Raw genomic sequence first — 21,229 nt, forward strand, 5'->3', positions numbered from 1 at the left:
ACTAGTCAGTAGCTATGTCAGATAAGCAAAGACAAACAGACGTTACACAAGGTCTGGCTCTGCCTTCAGCAATAAACAAAACGCACGAGCATATGTATTACAATCAAAATGCATAAACATATATTACAATGCCTACATGGAGTTTAAAACATTAACTATTCTGCCTACAATAAAAATAAGTGGAAAATTGTTTCTATTATGTTAAAAAAATAATCTCTTCCCAAAGGAAATACAATTAAATGTTACTAGAATGGATGGGAGGTCACAGAAAGCCTACTTATCACTGAATCACTTATTACCTTCCTGAGATGACCTCAGGGGCTGCATAGTTGGGCGATCCACAGCTTGTTCGTAGAAATTCACCATCTGACATCATATTAGATAGTCCTGAAAATGAAAGCAATTCATGAGATGCTGAATACGGAAGATACAGGTAAAACTATGATGAAAATTCTCAATTATCTCATGCCTCAGAAATCATATTATTTATGTTTACATGTAATGGTGGGTGGCAAAATAGCTCAGTAGGCAAAACTGACAACCTGAACTCAACCATGGAGCATATAAGGAGGCAGGAGGGATCTGACATGGAGTCTTGTCCTCTGACCACACACATCTGTACTCTCTCACATATATCCGCACACACACACACACACACACACATCTTTAAATTACTGTGTTACTAATTAAAAAGTTACTGTTAAACTAGAAAGAAATCATTTTATGGAATGTACATCATCAAATAGAATGCTTAAAGAGTACCACATGTATAGATAAAATGAACATCACTACATGAAAATTTTGACTCAACACACACACACACACACACACACACACACATACACACACACAAGGTTATTTAAGATTATATTGCTGTTTTCAAAATAGAAGCATGAAATATCTACTTCTGTATATGAGGAAATAAGATATAGATCACAACTTAAGAAACAAACAAGTTGGAGGTTAGAGAGATGGCTCAGTGGTTAAGAGCACTGACTGCTCTTCCAGAGGTCCTGAGTTCAATTCCCAGCTACCACATGGTGGCTCACAACCATCTGTAATGGAATCAGATGCCCTCTTCTGGTGGGTCTGAAGATAGCTACAGTGTACTTTTATGTAATAAATAAATAAATCTTTAAAAAAAAAAAAAAAAAAAAAAAAAAAAAAAACAAGCAAAAACTTCTTTTAAAATTCTTTCTTAAAAGATTGTAATTGGGTATTACATCTCTAATGCCAACACTCAGGAGATAGAAAGGAGGATCTCTGCAAGTCTGAGGCCAGCCTGTTCTACATAGCAAGTTGCAGACTAGCCAGGGCTACATAGTAAAAGTCTATCTTCTCCTTTTAATTGTAGTTAGACAGCAGACCAGCTCTAGCTGGTAAGCAGGATGGTTTCCTTGAAGATGGGGTCTTATTGCTATCTAGGTGAAGCCTCCTGTTTGAACTTCCTGGGAAAGGTTTCTAATTAGAGAGCTTGGACTCAATATAGTAAAAGTAATCTTCTAAGCCAAAAAGCCAACTAAACTAGTTGCTAGAAGAGTTTAAGCAGAAACAGTAAAGCTAATCTAAAGACAGGTACAAAACAAAGAGACAAAACCCTGCAGCACGCAGCCCTGAACTGCACACCTCCCATGATTATCTCCTGAGGGCCACGTCCTGTCTTTTCCTCAAACATCCACTGTGACAGCCTTCCATGTGTGTTTAGGCCAGGAAGTGTATGCTGACTAAAAATGCACATTTGACATGGTCTCTTACCAAGGAATAACGTCCCATTTACTCACAAGTTATTAAATACTGCCCAGATCAGATCAGAAGCAGCACAAAGCTTTAATGCTGAGAACAAACGTTCACACTTGTCTGTTTACATTTATCAGGAAAAGCATCTTCGTATAGACAAATTTTTCAAAGGAGTTTGGGATTCTTTCTCTTCCCAGCAACTCCCCCCCCCAAAAAAATAAAATAAAATAAAATAAAAACAGGTACCATTTCCTTAGGAGGAAAGGCATGTTGAGTGGATCTGTCTTGATGTGGCCTTCTATCATGTTTTTTAGAAACCTCAGCCCTAGTTAAGTGTGAACTGCAATCGATCCTTTCGTGGTGCAGGACTTGTGAGGATGAACGGGATGTTCTTAGTTCTGAAAGAGGAGAGACCCTGGTCTGTTTTAAAGGTTCACTCTGAGCAGCCCTGGAGAGGCTTACCGAAGTCAGCTATCTTAGCATTCATCTGAGCATCCAGCAGCACGTTCTCTGGCTTCAGGTCCCTATGGACAACCATATGCCTGTGACAGTAATCCACAGCAGACAGAATCTGCTGAAAGAGCCGGCGAGCTTCCACCTCTTCAACCTAGCATGCAGAAAAAGAAGCTGTGTCAGGACTATCTGGGGCATCACTTATTAAGGCATTTAGTTTTGTAACCAGTCTAAAGATAACTGATCAGGCTAATTAAAATCAACTAATTAGAAATCCAACAAGTCTGACAAAGCAGAGCAGCTAAAACCTGGTCAACACTCAAAATAGTATTCGGTGGGTTTTTTGTTTTGCTTCATGGCAATAATATTTAATTTTCAACCAATATTAAATATCCACAATGTTTTTGAGGAGTCAGTAAAAACCAACTAAAACAGAACTTATAAGAAAATGCTAAGAAAAGAATATAATTGAAGCTTCAAGGTAATTTTATACAAAACAGATTGTGAAAAGCACAAGAATCACTTGTGTTTAAGTGTGATAAAGTTTCTACTTCAGAAGGCAAACTTCTCAAGAGAGGAAATGTGTCCTGAGTGTGCAGCTGATGCTACAGAAACAATTAAAGCACTGAATATCTGTGTGGAATTACCAATTCTTTCCACTTTGTTAGCTTGGGGCTGAGAGATACACTAGAAAATATGTCACTCACCCGCCCATGTTTACAGATGTAGTCGAACAGTTCACCTCCAGACACATATTCCATTACCATAAAAAAGTCTGTTGGAGTGCTGATCACCTGGTAGCTTGTTCAGAAATAAAAAGGCAGATTAATGCAAAATGGTGCTCCTCCAAATAATCAACCTCATCTGCTATTGTTGTTCTGAGTTCATCTTCTACTATCTGTATAATATTGTAGGACCGCAACAGATTTTACAATGTCATCAAACTAATTGCAGTGCCACACGCACGGAAGGAGATCACACACGTACCCCACTTACTGAGACTTAGAGGCTCGCCTTCAGATTTCTGCTTTTCAGATTCTTGTTATCTTTAAAAAATCTTCAAACTAAGTTAAGCATTTTTCCATTTCAACAAAAATTCGTTTCATCAATAAAGACAGGTATTATGTGCTTAGAATATTCTTAGACATATAAAAATATATCACAAAAATATATGCTCAGGAGAAATGCGCACAAGAAAGAGCTGACACCAGTCTCCAGGCAATCCACCTTGACTGAGACTTCGTTAGAGAAAGGAACCTTTCGCTGTTTTGTCTACCAATGGGCCACCTTTTTATTAACAAAGCAAGTATGTCCTAGCTGGTGGCCATCAAGTAGACGTATTACATTCTATCTATACTAAGAGAAAACACATCATGTGTAAACACATGAAAAGACCATCTGTAGAAATAAATATTTCGCTCTTAGATTTTTTTTTTTTTTTTTTTTTTTTTTTTTTTTTTTTTGTCCTTGAGATAGATGTTACAGAGTCCAGGCTTGCCTTAAACTCACGGTCCTCCCTCTTTGGCTCCCACATTCTAAAATTGCAAATGAAGTGACAGGGCTAGCCTGGAGAGATACTTGAGATGGTAACCTTTGGTCTTTGGAGGACACGAAGGGCAGGTAAAACAATGGCTATAAGAGAAGTAAAGTTGAGACTATTCCACGTGAACTGTGGAAAGGTAATTTTATTTAGAGTTCTTGACAGAAATCTGAGGAAAACTATCTGACATGAACTAAGCACTGCATCAAACTAGCTGAACACAGCAGGCAGAAGCATCTACTGCTACCGACTCAGAAGAACTCAGACTTCACTGGGGATCCTTCGGAATACACCTCAAGTCTTCATAGGATAGTGCTGGGATGAACTGTCTCAGGAAACCTCTAACTCCGCAGCATATGCTTTGTACACCAAAGGCCGTTCACAGCAATGAAAACTGTAACCACCATGAGTGAGCCAGGCATAACTAATCAAATAAGAAATCTTAATACTTACTGAATTCCTTCTTGCATTGCCTGTGTGTGAGGATAGAAGTTGGATCCTCTATGGGGGAACTTGCAGTCTAGCTATAATTAGGCACTGAACAAGGATTCTTTTCAGACACATAATCTGAGTTTCAGGGCCAGAAGGTTTCTATTAACCCTAAAGCTCCAGATTAATCAGGTCCTGTTATTTCTGTCATTTCTCAAATATGAAAGCTACAGTTACAGTCTCACTACTTTTTATTAATTATGCTTAATTTTCATCTGCTGCAGCTTCTTCCTACAGGCTGTTTCCGCTGACATGTGTACCTTTGACAGGGTATTAGCCATCCCTTAGAAATTAGCTTACAGGCAACCTCCCAAGTGTGAATGAGGCACCTTGCATGCATAGACACATTTACCTGGGCTTTACAACTCATCTCTCTCACTCTGTAATTACATGTCTCATGATGATGATATTTTGATTAATGAGTTTGCATCTGAAAAAGTACTTAAAACATACTATTTAAATTAATGTAGAAATTACCACTTTAAAACATGTAAATAGCTTGAATCAATACCAGAGTGACCTGAAAGTTAAAAGAAAAAAATAGCTAAATTTCAACCATTAAAATTTCAGTTAATAAAGGGAAACAATTTTTGGAAACAAAAGAGTCCTAGGAACCAGCTTCATATTAGAGACTTGGTGGAAAAGGCAAGCTCCTGGGTCATTAAAAGGTAACTTCTGGTAATTACATGGAAATATGAGAAATATAATGAAAAATAATCATCACATAACAGCATTCTTTTAATGTGACAGAAATGGAAAATAATATGCATTAGAAAACTTTTAAGAAACATTTTTAATTAAGAAAAAAAAAGCAATTAGCCAGACAATCCCTAAGCAATGTCTAGCTGGTAAGGTTATAATTAATTTTTATGCAATAAACACACAAAGTAATATATACAACTCAAGGAAAAAAAGAAATCTTTCTGAAGTGTGCCAGAAATTAACATTTATACACATCCATGTCCAGTGGTAATGTGATGAGGGTTATAAAATGTTATTTATATTGTCAAGTACATAGAGTCAGATTTTTCTTTAATTATAACTCAGCTGTATAAAATATAATAATTATTCTCCTGATCTTTTCTTTAGTTGATTGCTGTTTTTAGTAATACCCTAATAGGTAAATACAAACTATTACCTACAGGGCAGTAAGGCAGGGCCGTCCAGCCCCCATGTAGCCACACAGAGACCTGCACTTTGCTGAGGCCCCTGACCCTCACCCAAGGCCACTGTCCTGAGGCCCTCTCAGCCTTTTCTTTCTTTTGTTTTAGCTTTATTTTAATATATAAAAATATATACACACATTTATATATTTAACAGTGATTCACATACCTAGCGTAGTGTTTTAGGTTGAACATGGTGTATATCATTCGTAATATTGAAGAGCTTTGAAAATCAGTCAATAGCCGTGTGCTGCAGTCACGATATGACCATTATATAAGATGGCTCACTGTATTTGCTTGGTTATTCCCAGAGCCTATTTATTCATTTCTCCGGCACACAAGGTGCTAAGCTTACTTCCACGGTTCGGCTATTATGTGCTACTTGGCCATTTTTGTACATAGTAGGATATTTCTCTTGATACTGATGAGCTGAACTGCCAAGTTACAGTACATGGGAAAGCTCCATTTCGGGTGCCGGTTGTTCTCTGAAGAGAGTTTAGTGATGCTAAAATGACTAGAAAGCTTGCAGAATTGTACAGTATCTAGTATCTGCAAAATATCATACACATTTCTTCTCCAAGAAATGCTGTGTCTTTTGGCAAATTTCATTGGATTGGTCATGTTTTCCTAATTTATGCATGGATATACAAATCAATTGTTTCCATAATAGTCTAGAAAATAGGATAAATATGTACTGGTTACTAAGTCTATAAAGCATACCTTCTGGCTACCATGTTACACTAAATTTGCTTTCATTTTTCTCTATAAACAGATTAAATATACTGTAATGGGCATCTCCTTAAAATATAACTATACATGTATATCACTATCAGATACATATTTAAAAAACCATGAGTATCTTCAAATATCCAATCAGAAAGTTTATCAATTACAATGCTTCTCCTTTATTTTTTGTTCCTCGTTTTAAGAATTAGATCCAAATACCATCCATACATTTAAATTGGTTGTTCTGCCTCTTTTAAATTATAGGTTGCTGATTGTTTTTTCCAGAGGACATAAGGTGGTTTGTCCTTCAGAGGATAAATTCAATTTCTCAACCCATCCTTTAGGGCGTCATGATGTACAATGAGTAATTCTTATTATAGCTGGAGAACTGATCAGATTTCCATCTTGTTAGTTTATTTTAACGACTAAACTACATGGTACTGTGCACTTCTGGCCAAAGAAACAATGTCTCTCCTTCTGAAATACAATTAGCCATTGCTATTTAGTCTAGATTCATCAATGCATTAACTAAATGTTAAATTACCTTTTATGTAAATGGGCATTTTGTATGCATGTATATCTGCACACCAGAAGAGGGCAGCAGAGCCACAGCACTGCAGTTACAGATGGTTGCCAGCTGCCCTGTGAGTACTAGGAGTTGAACCCAGGACCTCTGGAAGAACAACCAGTGCTCTTAACCACTGAGCCATCTCTCCAGCCCCTTTAATTAATAAAATTTATGTGGTTTAATATTTGAACAATCTAGCAGTAAAATGTGGTGCAAAGAAAAATTTCACTCCTATCTTCCTCAAAATTAGTTCAAGATTACTACCTAGCAAGTTCAAAGACATTATTGGCTACATAGTAAGACCCTATCTCAAAACAAATGAGCAAAGAATATCAAAAAAAAAAAAAAAAAAAAAAAAAAAAAAAAAAAAAACCCACTGCCTCTGTAACATGCACCATGTAACACAGTAATGATTCCTCTTCCTCTCTCTATCTTCCCTCTCCCTCTCCCCTCCCCCATCTCTCATGTCTTTCTCCTCACTGCTATTGTTTATATTTGGAACATGGACACTAACCATTTATGATACCTGCCTAGCAGATAACCTCTAGGTTCCTAGACATCTGCATTTCTAACCATGTTTCCTCCCACTTCATCTAGCAAAACTCCATGGTCATAGATTTTTCTAAGATTAACTCTTCAAATAATCTACTGAATTCTGTCCCTATACATGCTAAGGAACGTATCTTTTACAATTAGCCCCTTTCTCCTGCATCTATTGTCTGGTTTTGATCTAATTCTTCTCCATGGTGGCAGACAACATTTACAACTTTACCCACTCTAAAAGACACCCTCTTATAATTACTACTGTCTTCTTTCCCCTCTCCTGCTAAACTATTGTTTCTCTTCGTCACGTATTCTTTCTTTGAGTAAGATTTTTGCCTTTAGAGGTGGCTATGAGGGGCCCGAGTTTGTAGCTCTCCAGATTTTAAAGCCTCAGGTTTATTCGAGGGAGGAGAATCTGCTGCAGCCAATCCTGAGACACTCCTGACCTCTATGTGACGTGTCCACCACTGCTGTTGGTTGGAGCATTTGACATTGTGCAACAAAGAAATGGTCATGGAAAAGCCCAGTCCGCTGGTTGTGGGGCGGGAGTTTGTGAGACAGTATTAGACTTTGCTGAATAAAGCTCCCGAATATTTGCACAGGTTTTATGGCAGGAATTCCTCCTATGTTCATGGTGGAGTGGATGCCAGTGGAAAGCCCCAGGAAGCAGTTTATGGCCAAAATGATATACATCAAAAAGCGTTATCTCTGAACTTCAGTGACTGGACGCTCATGCAACCTTGAGTGATGGGGTAGTGGTACAGGTCGTGGGCTTATTGACTAACAGTGGACAGCCTGAAAGGAAATTTATGCAAACCTTTGTTCTGGCTCCAGAAGAATCTGTTCCAAATAAATTTTATGTTCACAATGATATGTTTCATTATGAAGATAAAGTATTTGGTGATTCTGAACCAGAACCTAATGAAGAGTCAGAAGATAAAGTGGAGCTGGTTTCCCTCCTGGAGGACCAAAGCCAGGCAGAGGAGATATGGAACAGAATGACTCTGACAACCGGAGGATAATTCCTTATCCAGACAGTCATCAGCTTTTCGTTGGTAACTTGCCTCATGATATTGATGAAAATGAACTGACAAAATGCTTTATGAGTTTTGGAAATGTTGTGGAACTTCAATACCAGTTCAGAGAATATTAATTGCAAAACCAATTATGTTTTGAGGAGAAGTATGTTTAAATGTGGAAGAGAAAAAAATAAAAGAGCTGCCAGAGAGCGAGAAACCAGAGGTGGTGGCGATGACCGCAGGGATGTCAGACGCAATGATCAGGGTCCTGGTGGTCCACGTGGAATTGTAGGTGGTGGAATAATTCGTGACCGAGAAGGAAGAGGGCCACCTCCACGGGGTGGCAGGACATAAAACGTGGTTCTGGAAGAGGAACTGGGCAAATGGAAGGCCACTTCACAGGACAGCGTCACTGAAGCTCCCCTGTTGGCCAAGTTTTGGCACCTAACTCATCGTGTTTGCGCTCTTGTTAGGGTTGGCTTTGGAATGTGACACAGGCTTTTTGACCATTTCTTTGATGTGAAAAGAATCTTTTGGTTATCAGTTAAATTGAGGCAGACATTATTTCCCCAGTTTCACAACAGGATTCATACTGTTAATTTATATAGCTAGACTTGGAGAATTAAGGACTGAGAAATGACCATATCTTAAACTGTCTACAACAAAATGAACTTTTAAAAAAGAACATGCCCATTGAGTTCAGGTCATTTGAGTTTAAAAAAAAAAAGAAAGAAAGAAAGAAAAACCCTCTGCTGCACATTTTGTTTAAGTGTTAGTGTTTCTGCTATTAATGTTAGAAACACAAATAGTGCAATTTGTGCAATTGGAGAATCTTGCCTTTTTTCTTGGCTCCCCACTCCCCCACCCAACACAAACAGAAACTTGTTACCTATTCATCAGATGCACTATTGGGTACATTGAAGTCTGCACCAGGAGGCAACAGGGGAAAGAAAGTTTGATCTTCTTTTCCAGGAGAGAATAGTTTATGAAATGAGGAGGGCATTCTATCTGCTGCTGTGACCAGCAAGTGCACACAGACCTTAACAACTCTGCAAATATTCCAGAAGGAAGGCATTTAGTTATGAGAAAAATAACAAAAACGAGAGCTTGAATAGCTATGGTCTTGAAAACTAGAGCAGGTTTAGGAGCTCCGTTTTGTCAGTGTTCTAGCTGCCCATGAGTACAGGGATGGCTGCTCAACACACTCCTCCCTTTTCCTTTAAGCTGTGCACAGTGAAAACTGTCTTTCCTGTATGTTGTGCTCTGGTAATGTAATAAGCATGATGGTGCCGTCTCTAACATCATTCCAGTCCTGCTGGTGATTCTGTGCGGTGTGGTTTATGAACTGCTGTGCCGCACAGCCGCACAGCTGCAACACACTCAGGAAAATCACTGAGGTGTAAAAACTGCAGTAGATTTAAATCAGTAAAATGGATGCTTTTAAAAAAAAAAAAAAAAGATTTGCCTTTAGTGTTCTAATAAAAATTTGAAAACGAACAAGCAGAAATAGTACCCTCCACTCACCAAATCTAGTAAGTCTATTCTCGGCTCATCTTACTCAACAGCAGCGGCAAGAACAGCCGACGACTCGTTGAGATCAAGCTGTTTCCATGGTGTATTAAAAAGTGGTTTGAGAGAGGGAAAGATGGCTCAGCAGTTCAAAAGCTCCACCCAGTGGCCCTAAGTTCCCAGCAGCACATATGGTGGTGTCTCACAACTGCTTGAACCTCCAACTGTAGGAGATCCAACACCCTTTTCTGAACTCCAAAGGCACCTACATATGTACACATGCACAAACACACAAAATTAAAAATTAAATAGGAGGAGTAAGAGGAAGAATTTAGGGGACACAACAGAGCACAGTGCTTGACTCCCTCACCTGGATTCTATAAAGTGGTAGCGCCTAGCACGGCTATGCCACAGCCCCAAAACTGGTAACCAAAATCTGATTACCAACATGCACATCAAGGATGACTGTCCCTGGCACTTCAGCTCAACCTGGTCCCCTGCTGTGGATGAGGTCTACGGAACTAATCTTAGTCACTGATTTACCTTCTAGAATATTGAAACCTAGATTTGCTGTTCGGGCCTCAGCCTCCATATAGTTGATTAAATCTTAGATTTCAACCCTGACTCTTCTATGGCTTCAGCAACAGCTTCATCTGGGCAGCTGGTTTGGATTTCTTTATCTTATCAATATAGACTCCATTTGCATTTCTATCAGCCCAATCTTAGGGTATGCTATCTCTATATAACATGCCCCTGAATTCTGGACTCAGCTATTCAAAAATATCTCTACTGGGTACCTCCTTTCGGCTTCATAAAGCCAAGTCAAATGCTTGATACTAGCTCCTATACCCCATCCAAACCTGGTCTTCATGCTGCCTTTCCCATTCAGTCTTTGGCAACGACATTCTTTTATCACTGTATCACGCCTTCCTAGGCTCAAGGAACATGATAGAAGAGGGACAGAAAGAATCTAAAATGCCCACGATGGGAAAGCATGTCGTGGAATACTCCCTTCTGCTCCTGACAGAGCTTCACTAATTGCACAGCGGTCCTCTCTGCACACGTCTACACCTGACAACATTTCATCATGCACAGGATGGGGCTCCTGAGGCCCTACCCTTCTACGAGGAGCTACAGACAGGTGACTGAAGGGGAAAGATAGTCACACTCCTCTGTGATTTGTCACTTCTACACTGCCCTTGCTCAAGTAACACCCTCCAGGCTCATGCAAGCAATCTCAATTAAATAGAATAGGGTACCCCAAAAAATATGAAAGCAGAAAAAGTTGAGGAGCAGGAGAGGGACTTACTGAGAAGAAAATATTTAGAGCAGGGTTTGGATAAGAGAGAGTAGATATGACCAAAATATATTTTATATATGTATATATAAAAATATATAAAGAATAAAAATTTGTTCTGTCTGTAGTACCTACTAACCACAAAAATTAAACCATTAATTACAATTAATTTTGTTAAAATAAAATACTTGTGGCTAGTGGTTGTTATATTAGACAGCACAGAGCTTATCCACCACCATGGTTAAAGCTACCATAGTCTCTCGGCTAGCCAACAGCAACGGCTTTCTTGCTGGTCTTTCTGCTTTCATCTCTTCCTCCATACCATAGTCAAGTCAGTCCTCTAGCTCTCCCAAAGTCCCCAACCTAGACCAAGACCCAAACCTGTCCACTCTGTGACCTTATGACCTTATCTGATTCTGCTCTTCCCTTCCCCAGGATGCTCACACTTGGTTTCACCCTCGGAGAGTGAGAGCTCTTCTCCTTTATTACAACTATGCTCAGGACAGTAAAGCAAATGGGAAACCTTACAGAGATCACAAGCGACGCTCTGGCACTAAGGAAATCCCTGAAGTGTGCACTCCGAAGGCGACATGAGCTCAGCAAGGTGAAGTGCCCTATTTAATGTATTTACTGAGGACAAGGATAAAGAGAAAGTTTTAAGATTAGGCAGAGAACAAAAAGGGAAAACCAAAAGATTATGTCACAACATTCAAGATGGTGAACACTGATTAAAAGCTGAAGATGAGCTTAAAGAAGTAGATTAAAATAATTAACCAGAAAAAAAAAATCTTTTCTTAAATAAGACGTATTCACCTTTTGAATGTAACTCAAATTTCTCTAAGAACTACAGAGGAAAGAAAAAAAAAAAAAAAAAAAAAAAAAAACAAAGATCAATCCCACAACTTCTAGAGCTTTGGAAAGTTTCAACTTTTCCTTTTCATCTCATTTGTTACTTTTAAACTTTTGCCAGTAGTTCTCAGGATAAACAAATACAGCTTTTTTTTTTAAGTTAATAGAGAAATCACTCAGTAAATATCAGTCAGTCTTGGTAGTCAGTACTCATTTTTCTGACTGATTTTTCAATAATGAAACAAACTATCCTTGGCAGAAAGTTAAGACAGAACAAAAGAGTGAATCATACTTCTTTGTGCTTGTCTCTGTCTCTCCATGTGTGTGTGTGTGTGTGTGTGTGTGTGTGTGTGTGTGTGTGTGTTTAATACTAACATTACTAGAGGCTATGTCAATAAACTTTCTCAGAAGGGAGAGAACATGAGTGTTTTTCTTTTTAAAAATTCAAATTCACAATTCAAGAGATAATATGGATGAATGAGCTTTAAGGTCATGACTGAAAATGTAAGAGATTCATCTCTGATAACTACTTGCTTACCAACTCTCAGGCTGCTCTGTAGCTACTTTAGTACAATGCAACACTAACTCTAAACCAGAATGAGACAAAAACTGTTAATAAATAACAGAAACAAGAACGAGAAAACAATGTGAGAAATCAGATTGCAAACTCCACGATAAGCTATGTATTGACTGTGCTGTTAGTTTTACTTGTCAATTTGTCATAACCCAGAGTCACCTGAGAAGGAAGGACCAATTGAGGAATTATCTCGATCAGACTGGACTATGAACATGTCTGCTGAAGACTGGGGTTGTCATAGTGGTTAATTGTTGTAGGAAAACTCGGCCTGCTGTGGGTGGTACCATCTTATGGTCTGGTTCCTGAACTGTGTTAGAGGGAAAAGGCTGACTGAGTAAATATAAGCAGGCAGCAGGCAGCCAACAGGAGGAGGACACACATTTCTCTCTGCTCCTGCCCTGGAAGTGGTGTGTGTGATTAGCTTATGTTCCTGACCTGACCTGCTCTCAGCAATAGACTGTAACTGTAATTACATGTCAAGTAAGCCCCTTTCTTCCCTAAACTGCTTGTTGTCAGGGTATTTTCTCACGCCAACAGAATTAAACTAGAACAGTGACAAAATGCAATTTATGTTTTCAAGAGCAGAACAAATCTAGATCACACTCCAAATGTGTGTGGAGCTTCCAGGGCCAGCATGTTAAAAGTCCAATCAACGTCTGCTCATTCAGAGGCATCTTTTCCTTCTCTACCCTCACTCTGGTACAAGATACTTTTAGTATGGCCATGGTTTCTCTCATACATAATTGCTAGTAAGTGGCAAAACCCAAAGAAATTTAGCTTACAAGCCATTGAAGCCATTACCAATATGGAATCAAATCAGATGTGAGAAGAACAGTGTTACTGTCCTAGAATCTCAGCATGAGGGAAGTGAATACAGAATTGTGAGTTTGCTTGGGTTACACCATATTGTGGGTTTGATGGGGAACTCAGACAAGGCTACACAGTAATTCTAGGTCAGCCGAGGTTACACAACAAGACTGTATTCTTAAAGAAAAAAAATTATGAACTGCTTCAATTTACTAAAAACTACTTGAGTCAGCTCAAGGAAGACTAGAATCAGCTCACAGAAGGCCAATGCCTGCTTTCGTGTTGGCATTCTACCAATGCCAACAGTAGCTTCTTATATGACACTATGGGGCACGCTGCTGGACGTTAGGGAACAAATGTGAAGAGAAGTGCATTGTCCTTGACAGGTGTATTTCATACTAATCTTTCAAAATTTTTACATACGCCCTCTAGCACTTGGTACTGGAGACAGTCTTAAAATCAAATACTGCCATATGATTCTATGTTTATGATGGAATGAACGAACCTAAAGTAAGTATCATATAGCATTGAAGCTTACTGTAAAACTGAAAGTTTCATGGCAATTGTGTCACCCAATGGCACACCAAACCAAGTATTAGTCAACTAGGAACAGCCGATGGCATATTCTTGATGTTGGCAAGATAGTATTATGTGGGCTCTATCTTCCAATATTTTAATTTGCACTGAAAAGAAATACAAAGCCTGTAAAATTGTACCTACCACACTTTTTAGGGATTTCACAAGCTGGTACCTCTCTCTTTAATTCTGTCACTTGGGAGTAAGAGGCAGGAATAGCTTTGTGAGTTTGTGGCTATCCTGGCTTACACACAGTAGTTCCAGGTCAGAGAGGGCTCTCCTATCGTGGGAGGAGAAATCATAATAGTCGTTTGCTCTAGCTTGATTTTCTGTTGCTGTAATAATACTGACCTAAAGCAACAGGGGGAGGAAAAGACTGATTTCATCTTACAGACTACAGTTCAGCTTAAGGACAAGTAAGGGCAGGAACTCAAGCTGAGACAGTAAAGAACGCTGCTTCCTGGATCCCTCTCTGACGCTTTTTCAGTTTTATTTTTTTCCTAGGACTATCTGCCCAGGCTTGGCACTGCCCACAGTAGGCTAGACCCTCTAATACAAGTCATTAACCAAGAAAATGCCTCACAGACATACCTACAGGCCAAACTGAGAGGCAATGCCTTAATTGAGGTTCCTTCTTCCCAGAAAACTCTACTTTGTGCCAAGTTGACAATAACCATCACAGTGTTACTGTTTCTATTGCCTCCTTCCTTCAAACTTAAAAGGCTAAAAAGATCAGGCATGCATTATCTTATAGTTCTATAGATTAGTAGCCTGACACTAAACTAAGGTGTTGGCAAGGTTTGGATGCCTCTGGAGACTCCAGGAGCAACGTCCACTTTGCAGATTTGGCTTTTGGAGTCTGTCCTGTGTTGTTACATAGTCCTTTCCCCATCGTGTAAGCCTCCACTGGCCAGCATATCTGCTCATGATGGCCCTGCTCGGATCTCTTTCTGACTCCTCCTTATACCCCTGTCTGCTACTTGAGGCCCAGAACTCTCTCTTTCAGTGTAAGATGACTTGTACCCTTGGTCTGTCTTTCCAGCGTAACAGACAACATGCGCAGGCGCTTGAGGTGAGAAGACATTTGGGGGACCACTATCCTGCTGACTATCATCAGATAATCCAAAGAACTCCACAGGATTACCAAGTTGCTCCCCATTAACACTGACATTCAAAAATTGATTATTGGGGTCTTAAAAGAGCTTAGAAGTTGGACTTGGAAAGTGGGTAAGGGGGACTGTACGGAAAAGAATATGGTAGATTTGATCAAAACACATGAAATTCTTAAATGATAAAATAATGTTTTTAAAGAAGATTGTTCACCATCTGGGCGGGGTGGTGCATACCTTTAATCCCAGCACTTAGGAGGCAGAGGCAGGTGGATATCTAAGTTCAAGGCTAGCCTGGTCCACAGTACAAGTTCTAGAGAATCTAGGGCTATACAGGGAACCTTTTTCATACAGAGAAAAAAGAAAAGGAAGAAAGAAAGAGATTGTTTACTGACTAATTTTAGGCTAAATATAATTTGTTCTGATCTTAATACACTAGGAAAAACTCTAAAAGACACTAATATCTTTATACTGATCTTAAATAGGCTTTTTAAAGCAGCAATCTTATTTGAATCAAAATATACATTAACTATCTTTCTACTATTTCTACTACTACTGCATTCACTAATTTGGCATTTATAAAACTACATTGTTCTGTGTTTTACATAATTGAGTAACAATATATAATTATAACAAGATCAAAACCCTGGATCCACAACTAACTTTTTCAGTTGCTTATCCCTGTTGGGTGTGCTGTCTTCTTATCAATAATTAAGCCAGTAAAGTAAGACAAGTCATGATGATACTGTGGGATTATAAAACCTGAATGCCCCACACAGTTTGATTGCCCTTGGGTGCTCCCTGAGGACAGTTAAATTAACATCTACTTTATAAAAACTGCAGCCAAGCTCTAAAGTACCATAGAGGTAATTTTCTGTATCTAGAATGTTATATGTTATTCTTTATAGAACTTTAAACAACATAACAGACTATTACTTCATCCTTAATATCTAGATTTTCTATATGTAATTAAATTAGCTAAATTATCTTTGAATTTAACTAGCTTATAGCTCTCCCAGTATTTACTTTTTTAGACCAGTTTTACTATGTATCCCAGGTTGAATTCAAAGTGATGATCATCTTGCTCTGGTCACCAAATAGCATTATAGTAATGTACTATTACACCACAATGTAGGAATGGCAAGTGCTGAGTGATCTTTAGAATGACTTTTAAAGAATCAACTTCCAAGGCTGCACTCATCACCTGACTAGTACCAGTTTTGAAGCAAAGCTTTCATTTTAAACCAGGCATGTGCAGAACTGACAGAGGGGTGATGATTTCAGATTAAAACTGAGTATGAACATGGTGACTGCTGTTTGCTAGAATTAACCCCAGGTATCTAGAACGTTTCACTTAACTATTGCAGACAGTTCTTTTACGTTTTCAAGCACAGAAATACTTACAGTTTGATAATATGAGGATGACGAAAGAGTTTAAGATTTTGAATTTCTCGTTTTATTTTTCCAACAACATCTAAACTGCGAATCTTCTGTCTATTTAAGATCTTAACTGCCACCTTATGGCCTGTCAATTGATGTTCTCCAACTAAAGAAAAGAGAAAGAGAAATATTGGCTGTCAAAAGAACAGAATCACTCCTCGTGCACCTTCCCCCATGCCCTAAGCTTATTTCCTTGGATGTACTTCAGTGCTGGGGACGCACGGACCTGCAGTCCTCCTCTTTCACCTCAGCCTCTTCCCTTGAAAAAGCATGGCTTCAGCACAGAAGCTGTGCCTCCATCATCTCAGCATCCTCAGCAACCTCAACAATGTTCCTTCCAACTGTGTGCAAAGGATTACTTAATTCTATATTCCTTCACACGAATACTATGGAACATCTTTTAAAGAGAAGACAAGTCATTATATTTTCCTTATTTTTCACTGTTCAAAATTCAAGGTAACACAGTATTTGCTACTTCCCACACCACGTCTTGCTCCCTTTGTTCCGGACCCACGCTCATCTCACTGGACTGGCCCAGCGTTAACGGCTCCACTAAGGAGGCAGTGTTCTCTGGGGTTAGCACCACTGTCTTCTATTAACTCCTAGGTGCTCTCCTTTCCGCTCTCTCCTGGCTATTTAAAGATTAACGTCCGAAGGCTTCTCACCTAGATCCACAGCAGAGACCTGAATCACCTCACTCATCACCCAAGGCTTATAATTAATTAACAACCCTGATCCCTCTTCATGTTCACATAGAGAATTTCAAGATGGGTATTCCATAGGCACCTCAAGTTTAAAACATTAGATTCAGCATTCCTGTCCTCTTCCTCTGCCAAATGCATGTCCTTTACTAATAGAGCACAGCTTGTATGCTAGAAATAAAGACTCCAGCTAGTGCTAACTACTGAGTATTTATTTAAGAAACATTAAAGAAATATCATGTAAACACTATAGTGAAAGTAGTAATAATAGAAGTGACTGGGTGTTTGTTATTGTGTACTAAGCAGTATTCTAAGTGCTAGCTGGCTTGCTCGCCCATCCTTATAACAACTCCATGAAGTATTACTATTCTCCAGGGAGAACCTATCACTATAGCAGGCAAGATTCAGTCCTCCTTTCCTACTAACCAAAAGTACTGAAACACAGGTAACTTTTTCAAATCAAAGACGACCATGGACTCTGTGAATGAACGCCTTAGAGGTTAGTGAAGTACAATTCTGGGTGTGACTTTGAAGGCACTTTTGGGATAATTAAAACCACTAGACACTGAGCCACTCAATGGGCAAATGCCTTGCTATTCACTAGCCCAGGCCAGCTGACAGGTGGAGGTACAAGGCGGCCCATGGAAGAGGAAGTCATGGGAACCGTCTTTAAGGCTGCAAGTGCTTCTTGTCTCTCCTTCCTTTCTGGCTGAGAAAATCTAAACAGCTCTGCTCCAACCTGCCCTTCCAGTCACGATGGGCTGGCACCTCTGAAGCTGGGAGCCAAAATAAATAATTCCTCCCTACATGTTGTTCCCAAGTACTCTGGTCACATGATATAAACATATCGAACATAACATCAGCCAAGTAGTTAGGCCGTTTGTTTTAATATCACTAGAGTAATCTGAAAACGAAAAGTGCAAGTTAATGACTCAGAAAAGAATAAAATGACAAAGTATTGCTTTGCCTCTTCTGCATAAAATACTAAAAAAGAAATGGCATTTTTCCTACAAATGGTTACAGTACTGATAAATGAAGTAAATGCCTGAAGTTAAAACCATCAAATGTATTGGCAATTCCTCCTTTTTGTTAACCACACTAGCTTTTGCCCTAATGATTCCTGAAGTAACTTGGTGCCTAACTACAATTAATTACATACAATAATTTGTCACACTTTCCCTGAAAGTTCTAAAACTCTTTCACAGCCAGGCAGTAGTGGCACTTCCTTCAATCCCAGAATGCTGGGAGGCAAACACAGCCGGGTCTCTGAGTTTAGGCCAGTCTGGTCTACTGGGTGACTTCCAAGACAGCCAGGGCTACACAGAGAAACCTTGTCTCAAAAAAGAAAAACAAATCTTTTAATAAGTACACATACAAAACCAAAAGACATCTTCTATGTATGTGGCAGACATAAACTTTGCTTTATGGAAATCAAATGTTTCCATTCATCCAAGTTTTATTTCCATTTACTTAATCAATTTAAACATTTAATAAATCTAAAACATTTGCTAAGCATCTTTTATGTGCAATGACTTGTCGATTGTATGCACATAAAAAGACTTATATTGGGTTTCAGAGTATCAATGGAGAAACAATGCAACAACAGAGTAACTGAAGTAAGTTTTATGTGGAATTTAATGTACCTTGTCTGGAAAGGCTGGTGAAAACAGGATGGACAAACCATGTACAAGAGCAAGGACTCCGATCAACATAAGCTTGTCAGATACAACAGGAACCCCATGCACTGAACAAGTTTCCAATGAGTGCCTGCTGTGATGAAGCCTGTGCTAATCACACTAACACTCCACTTGGGTCAAGTAGTTTAAAGGTGGCTCTGTTGCACTGCCAGGAGCCCAGCAATGCCTACAGTACTTTTATTCCCAGGTATAAATCCCAAATTACACCTACACACATGACCTCCAAACAGAAAGACTGCAACCCACACCTGTGGCTAGGCGTAACCTTATAAATATCTCAGCAGCTTCTCCATCTCAAGGTCTGGATTTAAAAGCAACTGTTCTTAACCCAAAGGTTAGAGTTCCCATAACCAGAACAGGGAAGAGAAGACCACATGAGAATAGTTTGAATCATCTGCCAGAGTTTGACAAGAGAGTTAAATATTACTATTTTAAGTCCCTCTAATTTTTTGTTTTTATTATTTGAAAATTTAATACATATGTTCAGTGCGGAAGTTACAGGCAGTTGTGATCCCCCAGACATGGGAACTGGGAACTGAACTGAGGTTCTCTACAAGAACAGTCTGCATTGTTAACCACTGAGCCATCTCTCCAACAACAGATGCAGTGTGTTTTGAGCAAACCCATCCCAACCCATACTCCATTTCTCTATCTTAAATCCTCTGCTGGGGACTAAACCACTATCCAAAGAGTACACATGGATGGACCCATGTCTCCAGCTGCACAGATAGCAGAGGATGGCCTTGTTGAGCGTCAATGGGAAGAGAAGCCCTTGATCTTGCCAAAGCTCAATGCTCCAGTGTAGGGGAATGTCAGGGCAGGGAGGTAGGAGGGGGTAGGTGGGAAGGGGTACACTCCCATAGAAGTAGGGGAAGGGGGGATGGGATAGGAGCTTTATGGAGGGGAAACCAAGAAAGGGGATAACATTTGAAATATAAATAAAATATATCCATTTAAAAAAAAACAAGAAAAAACAAAACAAGTTCCTGTGGTCATAGTCTGATCACAGCAATAAAGCTCTAAGGTAGGGCCATCTTAGTAGGAACTAGAAGACAGCAGTTCTGAGAGCAGTGCAGACTATGGAGGCCCCGCCCAAAAGGTTTAAGAGGTAAACAATATCAGCAACTGATCTAGATACTATTGTGATATATGACAAAGAATATTGTTGCTTTGGGCCCTTGTCCTAGGAATCTGCATGAGGGTAAATCTTTTAAAAGGCAGAGAATGAGAGAATTAATATGAATGAAAAAATAAATCCCAAGTACTGGTAAGAATATCATCACACCTGAACCCTTGGCTACAGGTGAGGATATAGTTAGTGTGAACGTGTAGAGAAATCTTAACTCATGCATAATAACTGCTAAAATGGAAAGTGTATTACTAAAAACCAGTAATGCTAAGCCTTAGTATTAACCAGCAGAAGGTCACAAGTGCTCAGGTATCTTTAGAGCTGTATAAGGACTTTTCCAAACTATTCACGTAGTCTTAAATTTCAGCTATCAAAGATGAAGGTGGAGGGAGGAGAGTATAGTATATTATAGAAAGGAGGTGGTCAGAGTGAATCTTCAAAGCAGGATGAAATAACCAGATACTATAGGGTTCCAGGAAGTAAAGATACTATAGAATTCTAGAAAGTAAAGATACCATAGGGTTCCAGGAAGTAAAGCCATCTGGGGAGGGCAGTTATGATATTAATAGTGGGAAAGGTATTCTTCTCAAGGTCAGGTAATAATTATAACAGTTTGTTTACCAAACCACACACTTTATGGACATGCAACTCTACATATACACACACACATAAACCTATTTTATTACATCAGTATTTTATACACATTTTTCTAAAATTTAAACTAAGAGTTCTTAAAGAGTAAAAAAACTGAGATTCACATAGTTTCAGAAACCAATCAAAATTCACACTGACATTTAATAATAAAACTTCCATTTAAAGCCACATCTTGGTACCTTCAAAGCTATTCTCGGGGAAAATTAAGTCCACTTGCTTCCCACTTCCCAGGAGACCTATGGACCCTAGTAAATATGACTGGAAACAATACTGAGACAAAAAAAAGCAAATGCAACAGAACTGCTCCTTATGTGAACATATCTGTGTGTTGGCACATACATGTTTATGTTCTTGTAGAGCTTAGGTCAAATGTCTTCTCCAATCACCCACACCTACCTACTTTTCTTTCTCCCTCCTTCCTTCAACTGAGCCTATAAAAGCTAGAGTGGCTGTTATCAGTGAAGATGTCCCTATCTCCATCGCCCTAGTCTACGATTGAGGGCTACACTGATTTAATATATGCATAGCTCGGCCTCTTGCTCTCCAGGTCTCACTCCCCCCACATGCCCCTCCTCTCATTTCCTTCCCCCCCCCACATGCTCATGGCCAGCCTCTACTCTTCTACTCCTCTCTCTTTCTCTCTCTC

General features: G+C 39.2%; 1 protein-coding gene and 1 pseudogene across 2 annotated transcripts in view; one reads left to right on the forward strand and one right to left on the reverse strand.

The window, feature by feature from the left end:
- The window catches only part of PRKAA2 (protein kinase AMP-activated catalytic subunit alpha 2), a 59,126-nt gene that overhangs the window by 19,665 nt on the left and 18,232 nt on the right, over nucleotides 1–21,229 (reverse strand). The window contains exons 2-5 of the mRNA XM_080921574.1: nucleotides 16,367–16,508; nucleotides 2,898–2,991; nucleotides 2,200–2,344; nucleotides 300–387 (exon numbers count right to left, since the gene is read on the reverse strand). Of these exons, the coding sequence (XP_080777700.1) occupies nucleotides 300–387; nucleotides 2,200–2,344; nucleotides 2,898–2,991; nucleotides 16,367–16,508 (469 nt within the window). The remainder of the gene's footprint in view (nucleotides 1–299; nucleotides 388–2,199; nucleotides 2,345–2,897; nucleotides 2,992–16,366; nucleotides 16,509–21,229) is intronic.
- LOC308424896 (ras GTPase-activating protein-binding protein 2-like) lies at nucleotides 7,697–8,654 on the forward strand (annotated as a pseudogene). Its single transcript has one exon. The product of its transcript is annotated as a ras GTPase-activating protein-binding protein 2-like (transcript).

This window comes from Micromys minutus, assembly GCF_963924665.1.
Source record: "Micromys minutus genome assembly, chromosome: 9".
Lineage (NCBI taxonomy): Eukaryota > Metazoa > Chordata > Mammalia > Rodentia > Muridae > Micromys > Micromys minutus.